The 25,695-nt window shown below is 45.5% G+C and overlaps 1 protein-coding gene across 1 annotated transcript in view; it reads right to left on the bottom strand.

The window, feature by feature from the left end:
* The window catches only part of LOC139759965 (matrix metalloproteinase-25-like), a 498,618-nt gene extending 486,605 nt beyond the window's left edge, over positions 1 to 12,013 (bottom strand). Inside the window, exon 1 of the mRNA XM_071682675.1 lies at positions 11,197 to 12,013. Coding sequence (XP_071538776.1) covers positions 11,197 to 11,574 — 378 coding nt within the window. The 5' untranslated portion in view covers positions 11,575 to 12,013. The remainder of the gene's footprint in view (positions 1 to 11,196) is intronic.
* Positions 12,014 to 25,695: the final 13,682 nt, after the last annotated feature.

Genomic DNA, 25,695 nt, shown 5'->3' on the forward strand with positions numbered 1-25,695 from the left:
TGTAAACAATGAACAATACTCAGTCAAGTCTCCTCCTCCCCAACCCAACAAGAAACAACATCACTGCATTCACTCACTCCCCCCCTCCTCGTCCGCCGGGGGTATATAAATAAGCCACCAAAAATACGCTTCCAGAAAAACACCCACACGCAACATAAAACCCACACCATACACCTGTGCACTCCTCAACTCTCTCTCTCTCTCTCTCTCTCTCTCTCTCTCTCTCTCTCTCTCTCTCTCTCTCTCTCTCTCTCCTTTCATTTCAAGCTAGTTTTTCCCCTCCCCGACCCACTTCTTCTTTCTCTTCTCCCTCTAACCTGCACACTGAAAAAAAAAAAAAAGGAAAAAATATGAGGGTGGTGTAGGGGGGTGTGTGTGGGAGTGAGCACTAGAGGGAGCAGTTTGGCTCCTCTCCACGCCTTGTTTTCAGCGTTCCTGAACCTCTGGTCTCAGATGGTCTGTGGCTTTCACGGCTTCCTCTACCGGGGATAATATGCTGATTCCAATAATACAAGCCTATAACGTTCAGAAACAGAAACTGGTCTTCGTACATCACTTCTGTAGTTATTCCCATCGGGTTTATTGGGAGGTGGTGATGGTGACTGTGTGTGTGTGTGTGTGTGTGTGTGTGTGTGTTGCGTGAAAGAGAGGACTGGGAGAAACCGGTACATGCTGGCTGGGCAGAGAGGCCCAGTAGCCTTGAAGCTGAACAGAGGCACGGCAGCCTTCATCACTTCACTCTTCAAAGTTGTGTTCTCTTGATCCTTTTTTTTTTTTCTAAACACTTTTAGCTTTCCCACACCCTGGCCTGAGCAGGTCTGCTTCATCTCGGCCTCTTCTACGGAAGGCCCAGAGTTCGCCACATCTACTTTAATCCACGCTGTAACTTGCTAACTTCTCCTGACCCACAGTCGGCTCTATCTCTCCTGAAAACGAAAGCGTCACGAAGGTACAGTTGTGGTCTTCCTTTCCTCACTGTTCGTAGGATTTAGTGTCGTCTGCAATCGTTCCTCAGCGATTGGCAATAATGGAGCGACTCCCCCTCCTTCTTATCATATCAACAGTGGCGTCCCTTAGGGTTTTGTTCTGTCGCCTATCCATTCTGTCGCCTCTCCATAGCAGGTCTTCTTTCTTCACCCTCTGATTTTTGTTCCCCCTTACGCTAGTATCTCTACCTACATCAGTTGCCTCTCCTTCCCTTCCTCACTCTGATACTCCTTCTCGTAGTCAACTGACCACGTATCCTCTTCTTGAGTCAGACCCATCCAAAAGCGGTAATGATAACCCGGTTCAGTTCAACAGTGTAAATATGACATTTCTACTTCGATTTCTTTCTAAATCTCACTCGCTTCCGAAGATAGACTTCCAAAAGCAGCGCAGTTCGACGCTGCAACAACATGAACATGCTGGGCATAAACCATACCTTCCGCTCCATCCAATAAACCCCACATAATGAACATCGTAAAGTCTACTTCCCCCAAACCTTCGAGGCGCCGTGACTATATTTCTTCAGAGCTGCTATACCATATTTCCTGGGAGTTCTCATTCGCTCCAGTATGGAATACTGCTCGCATATCTGTGGTGGCTGTTCCTCCGCTTCTCAGGGTGTAGTGGCTATGTAAGACTGAGGGCTGTGGCTTCGAACAGCTTGGTCAGCCAAAGACCCCAAGCCATCAGCCTATGCCCAGCCATGGCCTGTGAGGGTAGAAGACCCCCAAAGGCTTCATGAGGTATCACCAGATATTACCTTTTAACCAGAATGTAATTGAAAGCCTTCCGCCTACTTGACATTCCTGATGTCACCTCAATTCAACAACTCCTTTCCGTCCACTGGGAAGTTGCTTCCATTTCCCTCGGGAGACCTGTGGCGCGAGACCAGGGTAGGTTACACTTCGTCGTCATCACCTCCAGACCCGCCGCAGAACGACTGACTTGTACAACGCCTCTTCCTTCTTCTTCCTTTAGCCAGCTAAGCTGTGGGATTATCTTCCTTCTCTCGTCTTTCACTTCTCTCTGGGACTTCCCCACTTTCAACAGATTCAAACATCCCAGGAGCTTAGGCTGAGCCGGTCCATTGTAACTCTTTTTCTTTTTTTAACTCTTTGTTTTATCTTTTTAACTGGAACGGCCTCGATTGGACAATGCTTTTGTCCATGCCATGTCAGCCCTTCTCTCTCTCTCTCTCTCTCTCTCTCTCTCTCTCTCTCTCTCAAATATATATATATATATATATATATGAAGTCTGTTGGGGATGAGAGAGCTTGGGAAGTGAGTCAATTGTTGTTCGCTGATGATACAGCGCTGGTGGCTGATTCATGTGAGAAACTGCAGAAGCTGGTGACTGAGTTTGGTAAAGTGTGTGGAAGAAGAAAGTTGAGAGTAAATGTGAATAAGAGCAAGGTTATTAGGTACAGTAGGGGTGAGGGTCAAGTCAATTGGGAGGTGAGTTTGAATGGAGAAAAACTGGAGGAAGTGAAGTGCTTTAGATATCTGGGAGTGGATCTGTCAGCGGATGGAACCATGGAAGCGGAAGTGGATCATAGGGTGGGGGAGGGGGCGAAAATTTTGGGAGCCTTGAAAAATGTGTGGAAGTCGAGAACATTATCTCGGAAAGCAAAAATGGGTATGTTTGAGGGAATAGTGGTTCCAACAATGCTGTATGGTTGCGAGGCGTGGGCTATGGATAGAGATGTGCGCAGGAGGATGGATGTGCTGGAAATGAGATGTTTGAGGACAATGTGTGGTGTGAGGTGGTTTGATCGAGTAAGTAACGTAAGGGTAAGAGAGATGTGTGGAAATAAAAAGAGCGTGGTTGAGAGAGCAGAAGAGGGTGTTTTGAAATGGTTTGGGCACATGGAGAGAATGAGTGAGGAGAGATTGACCAAGAGGATATATGTGTCGGAGGTGGAGGGAACGAGGAGAAGAGGGAGACCAAATTGGAGGTGGAAAGATGGAGTGAAAAAGATTTTGTGTGATCGGGGCCTGAACATGCAGGAGGGTGAAAGGAGGGCAAGAAATAGAGTGAATTGGAGTCATGTGGTATACAGGGGTTGACGTGCTGTCAGTGGATTGAAGCAAGGCATGTGAAGCGTCTGGGGTAAACCATGGAAAGCTGTGTAGGTATGTATATTTGCGTGTGTGGACGTGTGTATGTACATGTGTATGGGGGGGGGGGGTTGGGCCATTTCTTTCGTCTGTTTCCTTGCGCTACCTCGCAAACGCGGGAGACAGCGACAAAGTATAAAAAAAAAAAAAAAAAAAAAAAAAAAAAATATATATATATATATATATATATATATATATATATATATATATATATATATATATATATATATATATATATATATATGCGCGTGTGAGAGAGAGAGAGAGAGAGAGAGAGAGAGAGAGAGAGAGAGAGAGAGAGAGAGAGAGAGAGAGAGAGCACGGTCTACAACACTGTCTCTTATGCAAACTCGCGCTTCCACTCTCTTCTCTACTTCGTGTGCCAGATTTCTTGAGGAACTTACATTCTCGTTACCACGAAGAATCCGCTTCGGGGGATGGCCTTCAAAGACGCGAGGCGACACACCTGACGCCTCAATCACCCAACAGGTTCTGGACGAGCGAATGGAATGACGACATCTATTGTGGAAAAGTTATTAAACAACTCCAAACGAAGAGCTTCTTCACATTCCCTGCCTCAACTTAGGAGAATCGCAGAAACGAGTTATGCACTGGAGTATATATATATATATATATATATATATATATATATATATATATATATATATATATATATATATATATATATATATTTATGCAAGGCCTTGTGCCTCATCTGTACACCACATATTTATAAGCAACAACGAGAATATATACATATATATATATATATATATATATATATATATATATATATATATATATATATATATATATATATATATATATATATATATACGAATAAAGTGCATATGAACGTGTTTACCAAATGGCGTCCTAGCTACGTCACTTCGTCGTATATCAGCTGACTTATATTTCTTTCTTGTATCTCCCCTGATGATGTGATTATTACACAAAAGTGCACTTGGGAACTTATCGTACTTCATTTTCCCCATGGACTCATAGGAATATACTTGATCAAGCGCAAAATTGTCATCCTTTCCAATGTATATATATATATATATATATATATATATATATATATATATATATATATATATATATATATATATATATATATATCGTCAACCAATTTCTAGCAATTACGCACTGGGAAAAAACCCTCAAAACCACCATTAACTTAAGCGAGTCCTTCCAGTGTGTCTAACCCACTTGGCTGCAGTGGATCTGACAGCTTGCCAGCTGCCTGCACAAACAGCCCTGTTGGTCAAACGACCAGCAAAACCCACGGTGGTTGAAAGCCTCCACAGTGGTACTCAGGCCCTCCAGACCAATTCGGGTCAATGACAATTTCATTCAAATTTTTTTTTACGCCCATGAACAACTTTATGGATCTATGTCACACCAGCCCATGCTGGGGCGTAGCCACCTGGGGACGGTGCAGTTGTACCGTCGTGTGCACCGCTGGTACCGTCGTGTGCACCACTGGTACCGTCGTTTGCACCACTGGTACCGTCGTGTGCACCACTGGTACCGTACCGTCGTGTGCACCACTGGTACCGTACCGTCGTGTGCACCGCTGGTACCGTCGTGTGCACCACTGGTACCGTCGTGTGCACCACTGGTACCGGCGTGTGCACCGCTGGTACCGTCGTGTGCACCACTGGTACCGTCGTGTGCACCGCTGATGCTGTCGTGTACACCGCTGGTACCGTCGTGTGCACCACTGGTACCGTCGTGTGCACCACTGGTACCGTCGTGTGCACCACTGGTGCCGTCGTGTACACCGCTGGTACCGTCGTGTGCACCACTGGTACCGTCGTGTGCACCACTAGTACCGTCGTATAAACTGCTGGTACCGTCGTGTGCACCACTGGTACCGTCGTGTGCACCGCTGGTGCCGTCGTGTGCACAGCTGGTACCGTCGTGTGCACCACTGGTACCGTCGTGTGCACCACTGGTACCGTCGTGTGCACCACTAGTACCGTCGTATAAACTGCTGGTACCGTCAACTTTGTCTTTTGGGTGAAAGTAAGACCCTTGAGCAAAAGCGGTACGACTCTTGTGTATAAAGACTAGGTCATCACGCCCAAGGGTCGTACCATCGTGATCAAGGGTCGTACCATCGTGCTTAAGGGTCGTACCGTCGTGCTCAAGGGTTATACCGTCGTGCTCAAGGGTCGTACCGCCGTGCTCAAAAGTCGTACCGTCGTGCTTAAAGGTCATACCGTCGTGCTCAAGGGTCGTACAACTGTGCTCGAGTATCGTACCGTCGTGCTCAAGGGTCGTACCGTCGTGCACAGGGGTCGTACCATCATGTTCATGGAGTTAAGAGAACAGCATTCTCAAGTCCCAGTTGCGACATCCCTGTAGACTCAATTTTCCTCGTGATATACAAAGGTATCTTTACTACCCTGTGACCCGGGTGCACTACCGGCCGCAAGGCATACGGAAGCACTACCAGGCGTACGCCACATGGAAACACCACCAGGCGTACCTCGCATACGAGTCCAACCAAGCGTGTGTCACATGGGAGCGCCACTACCTGGCGGACGTCATGTGAAGAACACGCCCTCCTCCCAAAGCTAGCGGGAGAGCCTGGTCGTCATGTGACACCCCGGGTGACACATCGGGTGTCACGTGGCCAAGACGAAGCTCAAGTTCTCACAGATGGAGCGCTAGATCCCTCAAGGGCACGGTGGCCCGTTAAGCCGTCAAGGGGATGACACATTGAGTGTCATACGGGGGACGGTGGCACGTGCCACACGGTCGGTGGCCCTTTAGGTGTGTCACAGGGATGACACACTGAGTGTCATACGGGGGACGGTGGCACGGGCCACACGGTCGGTGGCCCTTTAGGTGTGTCACAGGGATGACACATTGAGTGTCATACGGGGGACGGTGGCACGTGCCACACGGTCGGTGGCCCTTTAGGTGTGTCACAGGGATGACACATTGAGTGTCATACGGGGGACGGTGGCACGGGCCACACGGTCGGTAGCCCTTTAGGTGTGTCACAGGGATGACACATTGAGTGTCATACGGGGGACGGTGGCACGGGCCACACGGTCGGTGGCCCTTTAGGTGTGTCACAGGGATGACACATTGAGTGTCATACGGGGGACGGTGGCACGTGCCACACGGTCGGTGGCCCTTTAGGTGTGTCACAGGGATGACACACTGAGTGTCATACGGGGGACGGTGGCACGGGCCACACGGTCGGTGGCCCTTTAGGTGTGTCACAGGGATGACACACTGAGTGTCATACGGGGGACGGTGGCACGGGCTACACGAAATGGCCCGTGATGTGTTGAACCAGTTATGAGGATAGGGTAGGCTAGAGTGAGGAGGAAGGCAGACACACTTCCTCAACACTGCTCACTCAAGACAGAATAGATTTACTACATCCAACTTCATTAGGAAAAAAAGACTATCATTTAAGTCTTTTTTAAGCCATTGTTTACATGACCTCAGTCCACAGTAGCACTGCCTCCTCCAGAGACCGCCAGTGTAAACAATCGTGTCATAAAATGTCAGGGTTATGACCGAAACTGTGAGTCTCACAATGAGCCAAGGACCCCGTGGCAATGTCCATACGCTATCTCGACTGTGACTTACTTCGTGTAACCAGTAATTCCACCAGGCCATGTGTGACAACGGGGGGCGGGCCAGACTTTACAGACGCCTCAGACTACCAAAGTGTAGAGTTATACATACTGTACATAGGTGAGTATGAGGCATGTTTACAGAAGTGGGCTGAGGACCTCATGTATTCCGTGTATATATATATATATATATATATATATATATATATATATATATATATATATATATATATATATATATATATATATATATATATATAATCTTTGTTCTTTTTATTTTCTCAGCGAGAAAAGAACACTATAAAGAGACACGCAACAGGCTCCTTTGTTTCCCCAAATATCATATATATATATAAAATGTACCGAAACCACAGCACACCATACGCAGCCAAGCCCTACAGACTGTCCCGTGGTTTTCCCAAACCATTTAACATTCCCTGATTTAGTCCATCGGTACCACGTCGCCCCCTATATACCACACGATCCAATTCATTTACCACATGCACGCCTCTTAACCCTGAATGGTCAAGCCACGATGCAGTAAAGCCTCTTCTTTTTTTTTCCTTCCCTCTATCTTCTTCTCAGTCTCTCCATTACCCTTGCTCCCTCTACTTATGACACGTAGATCTTCTTAGTAAGTCTCTCTTCCCTCATCCTCTCCATTAGTCCGAACCAATGAAGGACACGTTCGCTAGCTCTCTTGGTCACACTCCGCTTACTGCCACCTCTCTCTCTCTCTCTCTCTCTCTCTCTCTCTCTCTCTCTCTCTCTCTCTCTCTCTCTCTCTCTCTCTCTCTCTTACACTGTGATTTCTTCAATGACCAACCCTCCTTACACCACATTTTATCTTTAGCCATTTGCCACACGTAAGTACATGCCCTTTCCATACTTTTGCACTCGGGGTTCTCGACCCACATGCATACAACACCGTCGGGAAGTGCAATACCTTCAAACCTACCCATCTTTACCCTAACAAACACTGAGCTCTCCTTCCCACAGACCCTTCAACCCCTCTCCAAAGAACATTAGCCTCTTCTCCATCTGTCTTCTTTAAAATATATAGAGTGGTTAGAGGAGAAAAAGAAGGGGTTGAACAAGGGACTTTTGAAGTTCTGAGATGGACGAGAGAGTTAGAGAGTTAATACAGGTGTGTGGTGTAGGTTTTGTGATGTGTGTGTCTAACAAAAACGCATTTTTGGTGCCATATCTTATCCCTAGGCAGACTGAGGTGTGTGTGTGTGTGTGCGTGTGTGTGTGTGTGTGTGTGTGTGTGTGTGTGTGCGCGCGCGCATGTAATGATGTTGTTCCTCAGCAGTTAAGGGAAGGGGGAGGAAAATTCGCTGATCTTTATTCATTGTGTACATTGATGGATGGCTGGTGGTTCCTTTATGCCCAGTGGCTCTGTGGGAACCAAGGGAGCTGTTCCATGTCTGTGCTAGTGCTAAGGTCTCAGATACGTCTATACACTTTGTGTCAATACCATACAGCCTTTGCTATATATTCTCTCCGCCGCTTCTCTTTTAAATACGTGCCAACTGGTTTAATCTGCTGTCATGTCCGCCCCTTAGGTAAGTAACCAGAACACTCCATTACCTAAAGGACTTCCCTAACTTAACATTCACAATATATTCAACCTGTCTAGCCCACCTATGATCTATCTCAACTTCCACCCAGCCTCCCAGACTCAGACACCCGCAGCTTCTGGAGTTTCTAACGAGTCTACCACCAGATCCGCGTCATCTGCAAACAGCAACTGACTCCCTTCCCGGGCTGCCCCATCCATATCATGCTGTAGACGGGTTGCATTGTCTTTCTACCTGGAGTGTCACGTTGCCTTTGGGATTTATTCGTCCCGTGACACACACACACACACACACACACACACACACACACACACACAATACCTTGGGTTTTTCTAACCGGTGTGTCACATCAGCCTGGGTCTTTCTAACCGGTGTGTCACATCAGCCTGGGTCTTTCTAACCGGTGTGTCACATTATCCTGGGGGGGGGGGGGGTAGGGGTCTCTATCAGAAGTATTTTGGAAGGTAATAAACTGTACTGTGAAGGAGGCAACCCCACCATTGTGGGGAAGGTCCCATTTTCTCTTATGAATAAAATCTTTTTGAACTGATACCACACAACAACAACAAGGCCAGTGGGATATAAAAAAATATATGGGCAACGTACCCGCATTGGGTGGGAAAGGTATTTAAGAAAAGCGGTACTTCTGTCAGCAGGGTCACATCGCCTAAAGAGGGTCTTTCTCACTGGCCAGTTACAAGGTCGTAAAAATTTTTGCCCAGTCGCCTCATCATATTGCCCCGGAGTTCTTACATGCCACACTTTTTCTCTATAACCCCTCCCCACCCTCTTTATACCCGGCGGGTTACTCTCTGTTTTACGGTTCTTTTAAAGACTCGAAATATAAATAAAAAAAATGCCTTTCTGGTCTTTCCACCCACCGGGTTACATCCCTTATGACTTAAAGTGACAGAAGACACATCTATAAATGAATGTGACCCGTCGCATAGACGGACCCAACGTAGGATATGATGATCCGCGGATTGTGGAGCTCCCTAGGAGAATATGGGTCTTTCTACCCAGTGGGTCATTATCACCCCGGTGATATATTTCACTGTTCTTTTCCCCAGTTCAGAAAAACTGCCGTACAAGAAGGTCACTCCAACGTGAGTTTCTCTCTCTCTCTCTCTCTCTCTCTCTCTCTCTCTCTCTCTCTCTCTCTCTCTCTCTCTCTCTCTCAATCCCTGGTGGAACAAACCACCCATATATTGAGGCCTCTCTACTAAAAGGGTCAAATCGCTTTAGGGTCTTTCTACCTGGCGGATTTGATTTCCCTTTTTTTTTCTTCCGGTGGGACAAGGAGTGAGAGAGAGAGAGAGAGAGAGAGAGAGAGAGAGAGAGAGAGAGAGAGAGAGAGAGAGAGAGAGAGCATATCCTTCCTACAGTTATAAAACGAATGATTAAAAAAAAAAATGAAAAGAATAAAAAACACAAGAATAACACTACATTTTCTATCACCCATGATTGAAGTAAACATTATGGCACACACAGTACGGAAGGTGGTGGAACGTATTACGTAAATACATCACCAACTCTGTATCTACAGTATCTATGAAACTACACAGAAAGATCATTTGGCCAAAGGGCATACCGAATTTATACAGATAAGACATGACCCAGTTAGCAATCACCTTTAACCTCTTTATGTATGGTTGAAATGGTACCCAAAAAAAAAAAAACGAAGGTCATTATTCACAGCCAATTTGGATGGTAAGCTGGGAGAGTCTTTGAGCCTATCAATTGTCACGGAGGGGGGAGGTCATCATTAAAGGCCCTCGCGTCAAGGGTGGGTTAAAACCACCACCCCCGAAAAATACTTAACACCACCTTCAAGTGTCTCAGACCACATATACAATATATATATATATATATATATATATATATATATATATATATATATATATATATATATATACATGGCCCTCCATACTGCTGGGGGGGAAGGGGGTGCCCAGCCGTTAGTGGGAGGGAGGGAGGGAAGTGGCTGGAGAGAAGGAAGTAGTGGGAGGAAGGGAAGTGAGAGGAGGGAGGGAAGTGGCGGGAGGGAGGGAAGCAAGAGGGAATGGTGACCGAAATGGTAATCATGCTCACTGTATTTCGAGGGAGAATTTATAAAATCAAGACATCACTTCGGGGAACAACGGATCAAATACATGTTTAACTACACATCAAAAAATAAAAAAAGAAGAAAAACAGAAAACTGATAAAGATCAATAGAGGCCAGAGTTCAGAAGAAGTGGAGATAGCAATTACAGTTACGTATACGATACATCTGCGTAGCACAGTATGGTTAAAGAGACGAACGGCTGTATAACATAAACGATCAACAGTATCCAATCATAGCATTACCCGTATATTACAACGAAATGGATCTTTCATGCTAACACGAAAAGGCACGAGCTCAACAAACTACCCTAAGTATGTTTACCATGAAGCACACAAGCAGCTGGTGTCACTGAACGAGGCAAAATGACACTTTAACAACATAAACTGCAGGTTTGGTCTTTCATATAGCTCCCCCCCTTTTGAATATGACACGATGCATCTTTGAGGAGGGTTGACAGCAAACAGGTGCCATGGTGTCAGCACCAATGTCACTGCCTTTCATACGTGCACTGCAAATGAATGGCACATGTCTTCCCCTTTGACAGTGAACCGCTCGCGTCTCTCAGCTGGTCTGAGAGATGATTAATGTGTTGAGGAGGTGGTGGCGGCGGGGGAAAAATTCTTTTTAAAGAACTCTCTCAATAATGATACAAGTCTGATTGAGCACGACAGCACGACTTGACCTCTCGACCTGACCCCCCCTGACAGGTCAGGTGAAGAAGGTCATCACGTACTCGAGAGTCGTCCCATCGTGTTCAGGGGGAGGTTAAGTGATACAGGTCAGTGGCGGCACCTACCGTTTGATCGTCGATCAGTTCCCTCTTCTGCCTGTCGTTCCTTCTGGGCGACAGGCTACCTCTGCCCTTGAGGGGATGACCCACCGCCCCTGGCAGGAGGAGACTCACAAGCACAGTCATGAGAAGCATGATGGACGGTGCATGGAGCCTGTGCCGGTGCGATAAGGGTGATAGCTGCCCGCACGCGTTGGATACGCCCCTAGCCAGGCTGGAGGGTTTGTTTTGGTTGTGTGTTGGGTGGCATGGTGTGTCTGCTGCTGCTGCTGCTGCTGGCACTGACGCTGGCCCCGGGGCTCTCCTCATGTGGGGGTCACCAGCCCTGGCACCGCTAGCCCACCTCATGCAAGGGCTCCTTACCGTGGGGCTCCCAAGATCCATGGTAGCTGCCCCACACGGTACGTTTAATGAGTGGATTACAAAGTAGGAGGCGCCCAGTGGGCCGGAGATCGTCTGCAATACTACACCACGCTAACGACACTGGCCTCGCCCTTACACTCGCTAATTGAACGTGACATCATCTTCACGGGGCAATGCCGACGGCAGGGGGTCACACGGGCATTAATCAAACTGGTCCTTTCTATCCACAACACCAACCTTATAGTTAGCCCCAAATTCAATACGACCCAGATATTTAATAAGTTACTTCCAGCGTTACGTTCAGGCAGTGACATCCACAGTAACAAGTCCTAAATCCGGGCACTAATCAGACACAATGCATTCCAGTATTCCTCAAAGGGCAGTAACCACAACACCAGTTACTCGTAGTGTTCGCGCGAGAGCGCTGCCGTACCCAACCTCCCACAGCCAATGCGACACTAAGGCATAAACCAGCCCAACTGACTGACTCACCTCGAGCCGCTGCTGCACTGCTACGCCCGTTGCCAGATACCTACTTCCTTCAGCCTGGCCCACGTGGGGTACTTCCTCACCCCTCACACGGTACACAAACACACCTTCCAGTTTCAATCGAATGATCATGATTCGACTCTACGCTTAGTTCCCAAAAGTACTATACCGATAATCTATGTTATAAATGGCATTAATACGATTCATGTGTACTTAAATTATGATAACATCAATAACTATCAATAATTGTAATTATTAGTAGAAGCTAATTACACCAACGACCTTTCTAAACACAACCTCGTCATGATTTATCTCGATTCGTAAACACAAAATGTCGTCAACTGACATCAAGTTGTCTGGCGGTTGGCGGGAAGAAGTGAATGTCTCCCTTCTTGCTGGCCCACAATACTTATTCTGTCCCAGTCAAGGTCAGGGACCCGGGGACTGCTAATGCAGCCTCTGCAGTGACTGTAATGTGAGGACTATATTTACACTGTATTGTGCAGATAAAGCTACTACATCCAGGGGCGGTATCGTGTCTGCCACAGCGATGGCATAATATTTTTTTTCTACTCTCAGTCAGCTGAATCACATAACGCAAGCCCCATTATTGGTTCTTCAAGAGTTAAAAGTTATAAATATAAAGATATTTTGTGTCGTCCATAAGAGCCATTTCATGGAAGATGATTGTGTGAGAATCACTGAGCTATTCACTGAACCCAAACAACGTAACTATCTTGGAACAGTGAAATGGTTGCCATGTAGTTTTGATGTTTACAAACGTTTTCCCCATCATCGCGCTGCTTGTTGGCCTTACTTGCCATGATCCTCCCTTGGTTGCCATGGTGTTCATGGCATCTGCCTTTGGTTGACATAGTTATTGTTGCCTGTTAGTCTTCGTTTAACTAACCCTAGTTGACATGGTCCTTCTGTCTGCTAGCCGTCGTTGCCATGGTCGTCCAGTTTGATAACCTTGGTTGCCATTACCTTCCTTTGTTGCTAACCTTGGTTGCCATGATCTTGCTTGGAGCTAAACCTTGCCTCTGTCCACACAAAAACAATTCCTAAAGATTTTCCTGGTCGTTAAAGGCAATCAAACTACTGTGACTGTGTGGGTCAATGATACGTTACCCCTAAAACCTTCTTTCCAATTTCCTCTTATATGTTGATATTGGCAATTGTGATCCCTCCTTCTTCCCCCTGAACAGCTAAAGCCATGGAGTTCTCTTTCTTCCTTTGCCTTCCTCACTACGAATCACCTTTCTTTCTTTAACTTTCAAGTCCACAAACACTTAAGGAGCCTTTTAATCAATTTCTAGTTTCTTTCTCTTTAACTTCTTTCCTCCACCCGAGATGGCCTTGATGGGGCATGTTATTTGCCCGCTCCAAGTCGGTTTAGAAAAAGGAAACTATGAAGAGGGACACAACCAGTGGAAATCAGTTTTCATCAAGTCGGCTGCAGATAACTCATTGATCCATCAAACTGTCGTAACTCGAGCACCAGACACCTGGGGTAACCGGTCTGTTGAATTTTGGGTAAAGAGGTGATAGAGCACTGTTGTAATGACGTAGTTTGCCTAGCTACGACCGATTGTGTCAACTGCTCCCCTTAACTTGCAGAGGGGTTCAGTTAGAACATCATACCGGTCAAACGACCTATTGCTGTTAACTGCTCCCATAAACTTACAGGGGTTCAGTTAGAATATCATATTGATCAAACCTGGTTAACCTCAGGTCCACAATCATCAAACTTAACCCATGTCGTCCGCTGTAACAGATGACTTTTGAAAATAATAGCTCGGAACGAGACGATGGTTCGATATCTCATGTTCTTCTTCAGCCAGTCTGACTCGTATTTCAAAACCAGTCTCAGAGATTACCGTACACCCATGATGTATGAAGTCTGATGATATCTGAGGCTACGTAACACTAAAGGAAAACATATTTTACTTGTAGACGAATATATAGTCTAATTGTATGTGTTTGTTGTGTGTATGAATACATACATAGAAGTAAAGATATAGTACATACATACATGGTTAAGATACGGGGCAACACTGAGTGTAAAACTCTCTCCCAGTAACCCACACAATCAGTGATCATACATAGTAATCACAATAGAATTCAAGACAGAAAGGTATAGAGAATGAACCATGTAATTTGATACCATAACAAACAAACATTTGATTCCAGGTACTTCAGTAATTCACTTAACTGTACGGAGGTTACATAACTACTTCTTTATCAGGCCCGACACAAAGTGATATACAAATCTAATCTTGTCTTAGTTTGCTCAATAGAGAGTTACCTCCCAGCAGCAGTATTGCTGTCGAGCTACTGTGTGTTGAACCACCTCTCTGCAACAACAACTATTTTCAAAGACTAAATTTGCCTTATCGAGTGTGCCTCAACATCCAGTTTTCCCCAAGACCAGCAGACACGTACCATTACAGGATATATGACTAAAGCGCAGGACTTACTCCCTCCTCACCACCACCACCATGGTCATGATGACGACTTACTCCCTCACCATCACCACCACCATGATCATGATGCCAATGTGAGAGATGATCGTGTAACTGAGGACGAAGAGATTCAGCTGCAGAGTGATCTCAGCACCTGAGGGCTGACGATTTCCTTGACGACAGAAAGAAGTCATTGCACTATGAACTGCCGCATCGAGGGAAGGAGTGGACATTACATTAGGAGTAAGGTCACTACGAGTGTGCCAGGGCATCAGCACCAGGAGCCTGTCTAAACCACTTTCTCCATTCACAGTCTAGTTTGTTAAAGTTATCATCCCTTGTGGGCTCCGTAGGTCGTGGCAATACACTCCAAGACGAGATCATTAACTCTAGCGCATGTTACTCTGCACCAGGTCTTAGCATGACCAGGTTCACTCATGATAGTACTGACTCTTACGTGTAGGTTCCTTGTGGTATAAGAATAGGGGCTGTCTGAGGTTCGGGAGGAAGTACACGAAGCTATGGACCACACCAAACAGGCCTCAGTGGGCAGTTCTCCAATGAGCGATTGGTCGTTCCTGGGGAATCATGTAGTGAATTGTTGATGTTGTCAATTTGTTTTCAACAAGTTTAGTCGTCCAGTTTAGTGGCTTACCTGTTTAGCTTAACTGATATGAGAAGAAGCTTCCATGCGCTGTGAATTCATGGAGGATTAAACCTCATCTAAGTACACAAAACATTAATGAGCATTTTTATAGCTTGTTGAACACACACACACACACACACACACACACACACACACACACACACACACACACGTCTCGTCATAAAACTTATCAGGTCCTTAAGAAGGATAGACGATGTAATATTTCCTCCATAGACTTTATTGGATACCTTACAACAAGTAACTTTTAAACAAATGAGAATAAGACGGATCACCTTTAAACCTACGTGAATCAAAGAGGATCAGGTGATGCGACCCAACCTTCCATCACCGACCCTGTTATAAGCTATGTCAAGCACGGCCTTCATCACCGGCAGTTAGTTCCTGCTAATGGTCGTTCATGGTGCTCTTCAGGTGTTCTTCAGCTTCATATGACAATCCGCTTGGCGGAGGGTAACGAAGACCTTTGCAACGTGTGTGTTACAACTTCAGGCTCAGTAATTGTTCATTGGGTAGTGGCCACTGCATATAATGATAGGCATGTCGTTATGGCGAGGCTGCCGGAGGTGGAGACTGGTGGAAGGGAAGGTTAGCGCAACGATGACCGGGTGGAAGGAGAGGCTGGTGGAAGAAGGGACAGGTGGAAGGAGAGGCTGGTGGAAGAAGGGACAGGTGGAAGGAGAGGCTGGTGGAAGAAGGGCCAGGTGGAAGGGAAGTCTAGTGGCACAGGAACCAGGTGGAGGAGGAACAGACCACACGCTCTCTTCATCATCACCGTGTTACACCTGGACCCACAGGTCATCACAACGAGAGGCCACCAGAACCACAGGGTTGAGTCATCTGGCCCACGATGACACTCCCCTCCAACAATGCGTAGTCTCGTCAGCTGAGGAACCTGGCCAATTGCTTCACGTCTCTCCACCAACACCTGAGCCGCGAGGGGCTATGGACGCCCCTCCTTTACGGCCTTGTTACGATAGCCACAAGTTGTTAGACCAATATTCTCCCTGTGTGTGTACACGGGTACGTACGTGCACCATCCCTGTACGTGCGTGCATCCCCGTCCGTGGCCACATCACCGACAGACCTGCAAATGAATGACCAATGCGTGCGACCGACCCACATAAGGCTTTACAACCGATAAACAATAAGATATGCGATCCGCAGTTGACCCTGAATGTCCTCCTCCAGGAAGCTCCATCCGAACGTCCTCCACTCCAGACCTGCAGGAGGCTCCATCCGAACGTCCTCCACTCCAAGCCACAAGAGCTTGTACGAGTGAGAAGCCATGAAACATCTGGCCCGGTGCGTCCGTACGATCCTCCACTGATCATTTTGAAGCGGGTACTTTGTTTATCTCCTTTCTCGGACGTGAGCATCGAACCCATGGCTTCCGGATGAAAAAGAATCACCTCAGGTTATGATATATATAAATCTACTAAGCACAATATTACGACTCCCGCCTACAATGGTAGGAGTCATGGCCACGACCAGACGACCCATAAGTACTATGGTATGGCCTTTGATCAAAGAGCCAAGCCAACTCATCTAAGGTTCGAACCGTCATACTTTCAAAACCAAGGCTGTTTCCCTCTTTCAGAATCCAGCCCCAAGTGCAGTCGTTTACCTCAACTGCCGAGGGACTTTTTTTTCCAGTTCATACTTTCCTATAGCTCGTCCTTTCATGTGCAATGAGTACAATGTCTTGCTTAAGGATCGTACAACGGTGCTCAAAATGTTAATTTCATGCTCGTATTTTGATATGCATCGTTGGGACAACTACTTCTTCCCCCCCCAACATCTGTTTCTTTGTCACAGACTTTGTCACACTTCCTGGCGTGAATAATATCTGAGCTCATTGTCTACGTCAGGAAATTCCCCGCAAAGATGTACACAAGGAGAGCTGACCCCTGCGTCTCTTTAAGCTGAACACCTGTACCTGTTTCGTAAGGCGTCTCGAAAGCCTATGAGTGACGACAGAGAAAACCTGAGACAAAGTGTATATATATATATATATATATATATACATATATATATATATATATATATATATATATATATATATATATATATATATATATATATATATATATATATATATATTCGTCATTTCCCGCGTCAGCAAGGTAGTGTTAAGACTAAAGGACTGAGCCTGAGGAGGGAAAATCCTCACTTGGCCCCCTTCTCTGTTCCCTCTTTTGTAAAAGTAAAAATAGAGAGAAAAAAAAAAACAGGGTTGAGGATTTCCAGCCACCCGCTCCCTCCTCTTTTAGTCGCCTTTTACGACACGCAGGGAATACGTGGGAAGTATTCTTTCTCCCCTAAGATGGATGTCCTTTTGATTACGTGTCTTGCTCAACACCAAAGATTCGTTTCCTCCTTATCATGTCTATGAACTGTACACTTGTGTCACTGAAGATTGAAAAGTTACTCGTTTTATTTACATAGAAGAGGGATCAGTTCATTCCATATACAAGACCATGAAAAAATATGATAGCATGATCAAAATTGACAATTTCATCAACGTTTCATTTAAATTCCAATGACTTTTGCAATTCAGGTAATCTTTTTTTTCGAAATTTTCCAATGTAGTTCATAAGGAAAGTGTCAGCGGTCCTTGACAGAAATGATCAAACTATCCAATGACAATTTAATGACCAGTGGTATAGTTTGTTAAGGTGAACGTATATCAAAGGCGTGGGAATGGAAGCAGGTGCAACGCTGGTCTACCCAGTGATCCACAGCTTAGCCAACAATCAACGGAAAGGGGATACGGGTAAATCCCTCAAATCCAAAAGTTTTCCTAAAATCTTTTTCTTTACAACAGATGACAATGGTCAATATCTCTATTAAAAAAATCTCTATAAATTCTACAAAAAGCAGGACGCTGGATAATCAAACATACTTATCTACGACGTATATAGATAACTTATCAAAAATCCTTATGGGATCCAGAGCGTTCTCTTCATAGCGTAGCCACATCCACTGCCATCATCCAACCTCCTCTGCTATGTTGGCGTCACACGGAATAAATAAATATTCAGAGGCGTGTCTGACATTAAGATTTAGATCAAAGATGTAGGAGAGAAATATCTAAAGCTTGCGAGTCTCAAAATTCTCCGCTTCTTTTGGGTTTTAAGTGATATTTTGATTCTATTCACAGCGAATAAATACTTTAAAGGTAAGGAGATATGTGAGCCGACCTCCGACCTACATAACCTTCACGGGGTAACTCTTCATATCCTAAATGTTTCCATCTCAATATATTCGCCACTCATTCTAAAGACATTTCAAAGGAATTAAGTCAGTTGAATGACCACGGTAGGATAGAGAAGGTAGGTACGACAGGATGTGTGGCAAGTGGAAGACGGGCAAACAAGTGAATGAACGCTGGTGAACACATGAGTGAGAGAAGGTTTGAAAGCAGACACAGCGACTGAGACTAATTAGGATATACCCTACGGTATATCATTAATCAATTAGGATGCATTAATTTGCCAGTCAGGAGTGTCGTCGAGCTGACAGTTCAGATCCGTGGGTGGGGACACGCTTGTAAGGTAGGTCTGGAGTGACTGCCTCCCTCTCCTCATCTTCGACAGCAAACAATGTTGCAGTGAATTTAGAAGTACATGATACAAATAAACACCATCTAATGCTGTTGTGAGTTGCACTAAGAACTTTATACGATAACTATGAATATAGATATTCTCCTCGCCTTCATTTCTATATCTAATTATCAATTTTCAGAAGACTGAGTAAACTGCTGGTTAGAAAACGCGAGTCGTCAGGGTACAAAATGCAGGAGGCAGCGATGGCCACAAGATAGGATCAGCTGGGGCGCCCTCCTGACCCTCGCATCCTGCTGGCTCACCCACAGTGTCGGCGGGGAGTGAGGGAGATGCACACCCGCGCCGCCCACCACCCTTATATATACAGACGCCCGTGACAGCTGGTAATTGGGAGCCATTCTATGGCCACTGCCTTCGCGCTTAAATACAAACGCACCTCCGTATTCGGACTGCTGTAATCCGACTATGGCAATTTAATTAGTCTAAATGGCTATAGTTGAAGACTTTCTCAACAGTATTACTATCATATGTGGCTAAGTATCATTAGTAGCTCCGACTCTGTAGTTCACGAGGGCAGGATAAGTTTCAGTGACGCGAGTTTGTGGGGGATATAATTTTTGCCGAGGTGGAGCCTTCAGCTGCAGCCTTGCACAATGGAGTGAATAGGTTGTTTAATTTGTTTATGGATGGGGTTGTTAGGGAGGTGAATGCAAGAGTTTTGGAAAGAGGGGCAAGTATGAAGTCTGTTGTGGATGAGAGAGCTTGGGAAAGTGAGTCAGTTGTTGTTCGCTGATGATACAGCGCTGATGGCTGATTCATGTGAGAAACTGCAGAAGCTGGTGACTGAGTTTGGTAAAGTGTGTGAAAGAAGAAAGTTAAGAGTAAATGTGAAGGTTATTAGGTACAGTAGGGTTGAGGGTCAAGTCAAATGGGAGGTAAGTTTGAATGGAGAAAAACTGGAGGAAGTAAAGTGTTTTAGATATCTGGGAGTGGATCTGGCAGCGGATGGAACCATGGAAGCGGAAGTGGATCTTAGGGTGAGGGAGGGGGCGAAAATCCTGGGAGCCTTGAAGAATGTGTGGAAGTCGAGAACATTATCTCGGAAAGCAAAAATGGGTATGTTTGAGGGAATAGTGGTTCCAACAATGTTGTATGGTTGCGAGGCGTGGGCTATGGATAGAGTTGTGCGCAGGAGGGTGGATGTGCTGGAAATGAGATGTTTGAGGACAATGTGTGGTGTGAGGTGGTTTGATCGAGTAAGTAACGCAAGGGTAAGAGAGATGTGTGGAAATAAAAAGAGCGTGGTTGAGAGAGCAGAAGAGGGTGTTTTGAAATGATTTGGGCACATGGAGAGAATGAGTGAGGAAAGATTGACCAAGAGGATATATGTGTCGGAGGTGGAGGGAACGAGGAGAAGTGGGAGACCAAATTGGAGGTGGAAAGATGGAGTGAAAAAGATTTTGTGTGATCGGGGCCTGAACATGCAGGAGGGTGAAAGGAGGGCAAGGAATAGAGTGAATTGGATCGATGTGGTATACCGGGGTTGACGTGCTGTCAGTGGATTGAATCAAGGCATGTGAAGCGTCTGGGGTAAACCATGGAAAGCTGTGTAGGTATGTATATTTGCGTGTGTGGACGTGTATGTATATACATGTGTATGGGGGTGGGTTGGGCCATTTCTTTCGTCTGTTTCCTTGCGCTACCTCGCAAACGCGGGAGACAGCGGAAAAGAAAAAAAAAAAAATATATATATATATATATATATATATATATATATATATATATATATATATATATATATATGGATAGATAGATAGATAGATAGATACTTTGCAGACGTAATCATGAAAATTTGCCACTCAGATTAGCTGTAAATGTGGATCACTCACTACCTTACTACACAGGGCCACAACCCTCCCTCACACAGCCTGGCTTCACAACCCTCCCTCACACACCCTGGCTTCACAACCCTCCCTCACACACCCTGGCTTCACAACCCTCCCTCACACACCCTGGCTTCACAACCCTCCCTCACACACCCTGGCTTCACAACCCTCCCTCACACAGCCTGGCTTCACAATCCTCCCTCACACACCCTGGCTTCACAACCCTCCCTCACACACCCTGGCTTCACAACCCTCCCTCACACACCCTGGCTTCACAACCCTCCCTCACACAGCCTGGCTTCACAATCCTTCCTCACACAGCCCTGGCTTCACAACCCTCCCTCACACACCCTGGCTTCACAACACTCCCTCACACACCCTGGCTTCACAACCCTGTGCTCTCCCAACATGACCATACATCCTCCCTCCACAGCCTCCCTACACACATACTAAGCTTAGATATTCAGGGAACCAACAAGATTAGATAGGAAATCGCATACACATCCTATACCATGACCCTGTCGCAGATCCCATCTACACTCCTCACCTGATTCCTTAGCAGCTAATCTCCATCACTCTCTGAGTGGTGTACATAATGAGGGGTGCTGGAGGAGTCATATTCTCCCTCTGTGCTGTTTTGTCTTTTCATCCAGAGCCAAGTGGAGTAAGTCCTCAGCTCGCAAACGAGCGAATCCTCAGCTTCAGTTCTGGCCATTCAACACTGACTCTCTAAAAACAGTCTGATCCTGTTGACAAATGTCTCTCTCTATATACTCTCTGTGAGTTTCTTATCTTCAGTATGTTCCAGTCGTGTAAATCTCCATGCTTTATGATCCACCCAACTTGCTCTGACTCCAGGATTACACTTATCTCGTGGGAAGTTTATTTGCATAAACTGATCCACTTGTGGCCGGGGGATGACAGCTTGTGAATGGACCCAGTTAAGAGACGTGTCTTTTGGGTTGGTTAGATTATGGAGGGCGCGTTTTGAAAGCCATCTATTCTCTTGCACGCGATGTGGTGTACTCGTAATGTTTAGGCAGCGGCTCAGACGCCAGATCCTGCACCTTCGAAGGTAGTGTTGTGACATTGGTGTCTTATGGCTTTTAAATGTCTTGATCCCTGAACGCAAGAGGATGAGAAGTGGTTGATGTGTTGGAAATAAGATGCCTTAGGGAGATATGTGGCTTCAGGTGGGTTGGTCATGTGGGAGACGACTGTGTAAAAGAGAGAGGTCTGGTTGTAGGTTCGGTCCAATTGAGAGGGCTGACCAAGGTTTGGTGAATGGTTCAGGAATGTAGAGAAGATGAGCGAAGAGCAACCGGAAAAGAGATCTATAAGTGAAAAGTGAAGGGAGCAATGAGGAGAAGAGACCGAGGAGGATATGGAATGATGGAGCAAAGGATGCTTTGTGATATAGGGGTCTGGACATTCAGGAGGGTGAGAGGCGTGCACTGGAAGTTGTAAACTGAATCGATGTGGTATGTAAGAGGGGTAGGGGGAAAGACGCATCGTGGTGTCACTGTAAACGAAGAAAAAACAGGTCAAGGTAATCCATGTAGTAATCAGAGGAACTTGGCCATGAGTACAGTACAGTACAGTACACATAACAACTAGAGACTGAATGTGTGCTAATGGGGCATTTGTTTATTTGTTCCTGACGGCAATTCCCTTAAGCAGGAAAGGTAATTAAGTACAGAATATCCTTACTTTCCTTCCCAGGAAATCTCCCCTGCTCTCAGATGTTATCATTTCTAATCAGCATGAACAGAGGAATAAGCCAAGTGAGGATTTTTTGCTAAAAGACTCAGTCGCCTGTTCCTAACATTGCCTTGTTCAAGCGAGACAAAGAAGGGAGGTAAAGAAGGAAAAGGAAAATATGGCAAATTGCCTTTCCCGCCTTCACGAAGTAGCGTCATGAAGAGACGAGCAATCGCCTCACTTTCACACACTCGCTCTCAAAATCTGTTTGGTGCGCTGCACAGAAACCAGAGCCAACCATGCACAGTCGTACCCCACAGGATACACTACGGTCATCTTCCCTGGTTCACTCCAATAACAACATGTCGTCCCTCCTCCCAGAGTTAGCACAAAGTAAATAGCATCATTCTGACAGGAGAGAGAGAGAGAGAGAGAGAGAGAGAGAGAGAGAGAGAGAGAGAGAGAGAGAGAGAGAGAGAGAGACCCTCCCCCCTTCCCAGACGCAGCAGCAAGTGGGGAACCGTGTATAAATCAGGGACCAAAATCCTTTTAGGAGCATTTCATCTCTGTGGCCACCGCCCTCCCCTGGTGACTTCCTCACAGCCATCAAGATGTACCGTCGAGGTCATAGACCCATTTAAGTCCAGCAGTCTGTCTGTCTCAGTTCCTTCCTCGGGCCAGCGAGAAGAATAATCAAATTAACAAGTGCGGTCACCCATGAGAACATTGAATGAGGCAGTTCGTACTCGTAACGAGGGTATGATCGTCTATACGTATGGCAGTGGTGGCTGAGGTAGTTTAGCTCAGTCCCATAGCGGATCGAAACCAATTGAATCATCTTTAGGTTTCAACTTTATGCCTTTCGAATGTTACCATAGGCTTTGGTTGTTATATGAATTAACTTCAGAGCAATACAACAGGTTCCTGTAAGAACAACTATTGTCTCCAAAGAATGAGATATAATCGAGGGGGGAAAAAACTTCAGAGACTGAAGCTGAATGATTAAAATGTTCATCTATTAGGTTCCTGTAGTTACTGGCTATTGTTTGGGTGGGTGTGGCTACCTTTATGCACTACAAGAGCTGTTGTTTTGATGAATGATATCAAAATACGAAAATGAAACCTAAACATAGATGATTCATTGAGATATATCTAGAAATCTTAGATAAACGTTTCTGAGGATGGTTTTATTTGGGGACGTCTGTAAATGAAGACGTCTGTATTTGAGGATGTCTGTATTTGTGGGTATCTATATTTCAGGATGTCTGTATTTGTGGAGTTCTGTATATGAAGATGCCTGTATCTAAGGATGTCTGTAACTGAGGATGTCTGTTCCAGGTGGCTATGGACCTCGTCTGCCTCACCACAAACACACAATCTCTCTATCTCGTACGTGACACTTGACAACACGTAACTCAGACGACGCGTTCTTCGTCACTTGATATTCCCCTGTCCCAAACTCTAAGGACTAGTACTAGCAAAACCTTTTGGCAAAATCTTGTCTCAAGAGTTCGCAAGCACACATACTCTCTCTCTCTCTCTCTCCTTTCTATTTTCCGTCTATCCTTTCGTTGACACACACACACACACACACACACACACACACACACACATACACACGGACTGAATCGGGACAAAGAAGCATGTCAGCAACATCTTCAAATACTTCAGCTAACGTCTGAACATCTTTTATCAACCCAGTACACTTGGACTCCCTACTCACGAAGTCAAGAATATCTCCGCAAAACTGTCCTTCTTGAACTCACCAATTGCTAGCTCGCCTAGTGTTCTTTATCCTCCTTTATACCAAGGACTACTGACGAAGGTACAAAGAAGGGCTATGCATGATGATTTTTAGTCCTTCCTACACCAGCTGTTATGAGTCGATGGAAATGCTGGTCCTTCCCGACTCTCTCCAACCAGAATTTGGCAATGAAACACTTGAGCTCCTCGCCACCATCGCCTCCTGGCGAATGGCATCCCCCGTCTGTGATTTGCAGTTCGGCACCACATCCACCAGTTGCAATCACTTGGGTAAATCGAGCACAATGGTGCAAAATATAGACATTAGAACATCGTTTACATAGAAAGGTATAGAAAGTTGCACTAAACATATGACAGATATCATACTACTGTAAATATGTTCGTCCTTAAACTTTACACCAGTCTGTGGGTGCTATGAACTTCAAGAAATCCTTGTGAATGTTATATGTATAACTTGCTAACCTGCTCTTCACTGGGCGAGACGTGTCAAATCTTCGAAACTTTCGGTTCTTTGATTATGTCCGCGTCTTTTAGTTCATTTCTGATGACTTCTTGGTCGTGGAATATGTAATCATGCACCTTGTCAACAGTATATGTAAAAGAGGATCTTGACGTATTCTCTCGACGTAAAATATAGATGATATAACATGGCAACAATCGGGGGGAGAGACACCCTGCGCAGGGGGGGACGGCCATTGGCCTCAATGGCTGCCTCATTCTGGGAGTTAAGCGTTAAAAAGGAAGTGATTGCAAGGGGTCTTGGCGCTCCTTTGGTGGCGTTAGCTATGACGGGCGGGAAGATGGTCCTACGAATGAATCGTGGCGGTGCGGGTTATAACAGTGGTCGTTTTGGTATGGTGATATGGTGGTTGTGATGGTGATAGCTTTCATAAAGTTATCGTTGTAGTAGTAACATTCTCGAGTGCCTGGTGTTGTTAGTACAACTGATGGTGGTTGTGAGGGAGGTTGGAAACTTGGTTCCTCTGGTCATGAATGTTTGAGTTGGATGGTTGCGTGACGCAAATTGGTAAACTGTTGAGAATACGACTATAAACTGCCACTTACTTTTGTTGCAGAAGTAACCTATAGTTAACAGAAAACCAACCTCACAAAATCCATCGAAAACGCAAGAATCTGGCGGCAGAAATGAAGGGAGACTCGAAGAAAAATGCCAACAAATAAAAAATGGACGAGGTACGAAGAAATACAGACATACGGACGTGTTTATCACAGTCAGATAAACAACGAAAACAAGGAAGTTTACAGATGGAGGAGACATAATATAACGAAAAGAGTATGTGGCAGGTATTGAGTTAATACAGAAATGCTGGGCGACCATGAAACACCAGATGGCGAAACTCGACTCGTTATACACCCACTGTCGCATCATCAGGGTCGAGGGGTGTGTATATGTGTGTGTGTGTGTGTGTGTGTGTGGTTACTATTTGCGTCTTACGATCTGAATCTTTTATCTTTTTTTTAACATCCATGTTGCTCCTTCTCTTAACCATGTCTTTACTTCTACGTTGTATACTCATACGTACATACAATCCTAGTTCGGGGACCCGTTTATTGACTTCCCTTGAGGAGGAGGAGAATGAGAG

This window comes from Panulirus ornatus, chromosome 34 (assembly GCF_036320965.1).
Source record: "Panulirus ornatus isolate Po-2019 chromosome 34, ASM3632096v1, whole genome shotgun sequence".
NCBI classification, from domain to species: Eukaryota; Metazoa; Arthropoda; class Malacostraca; order Decapoda; family Palinuridae; genus Panulirus; species Panulirus ornatus.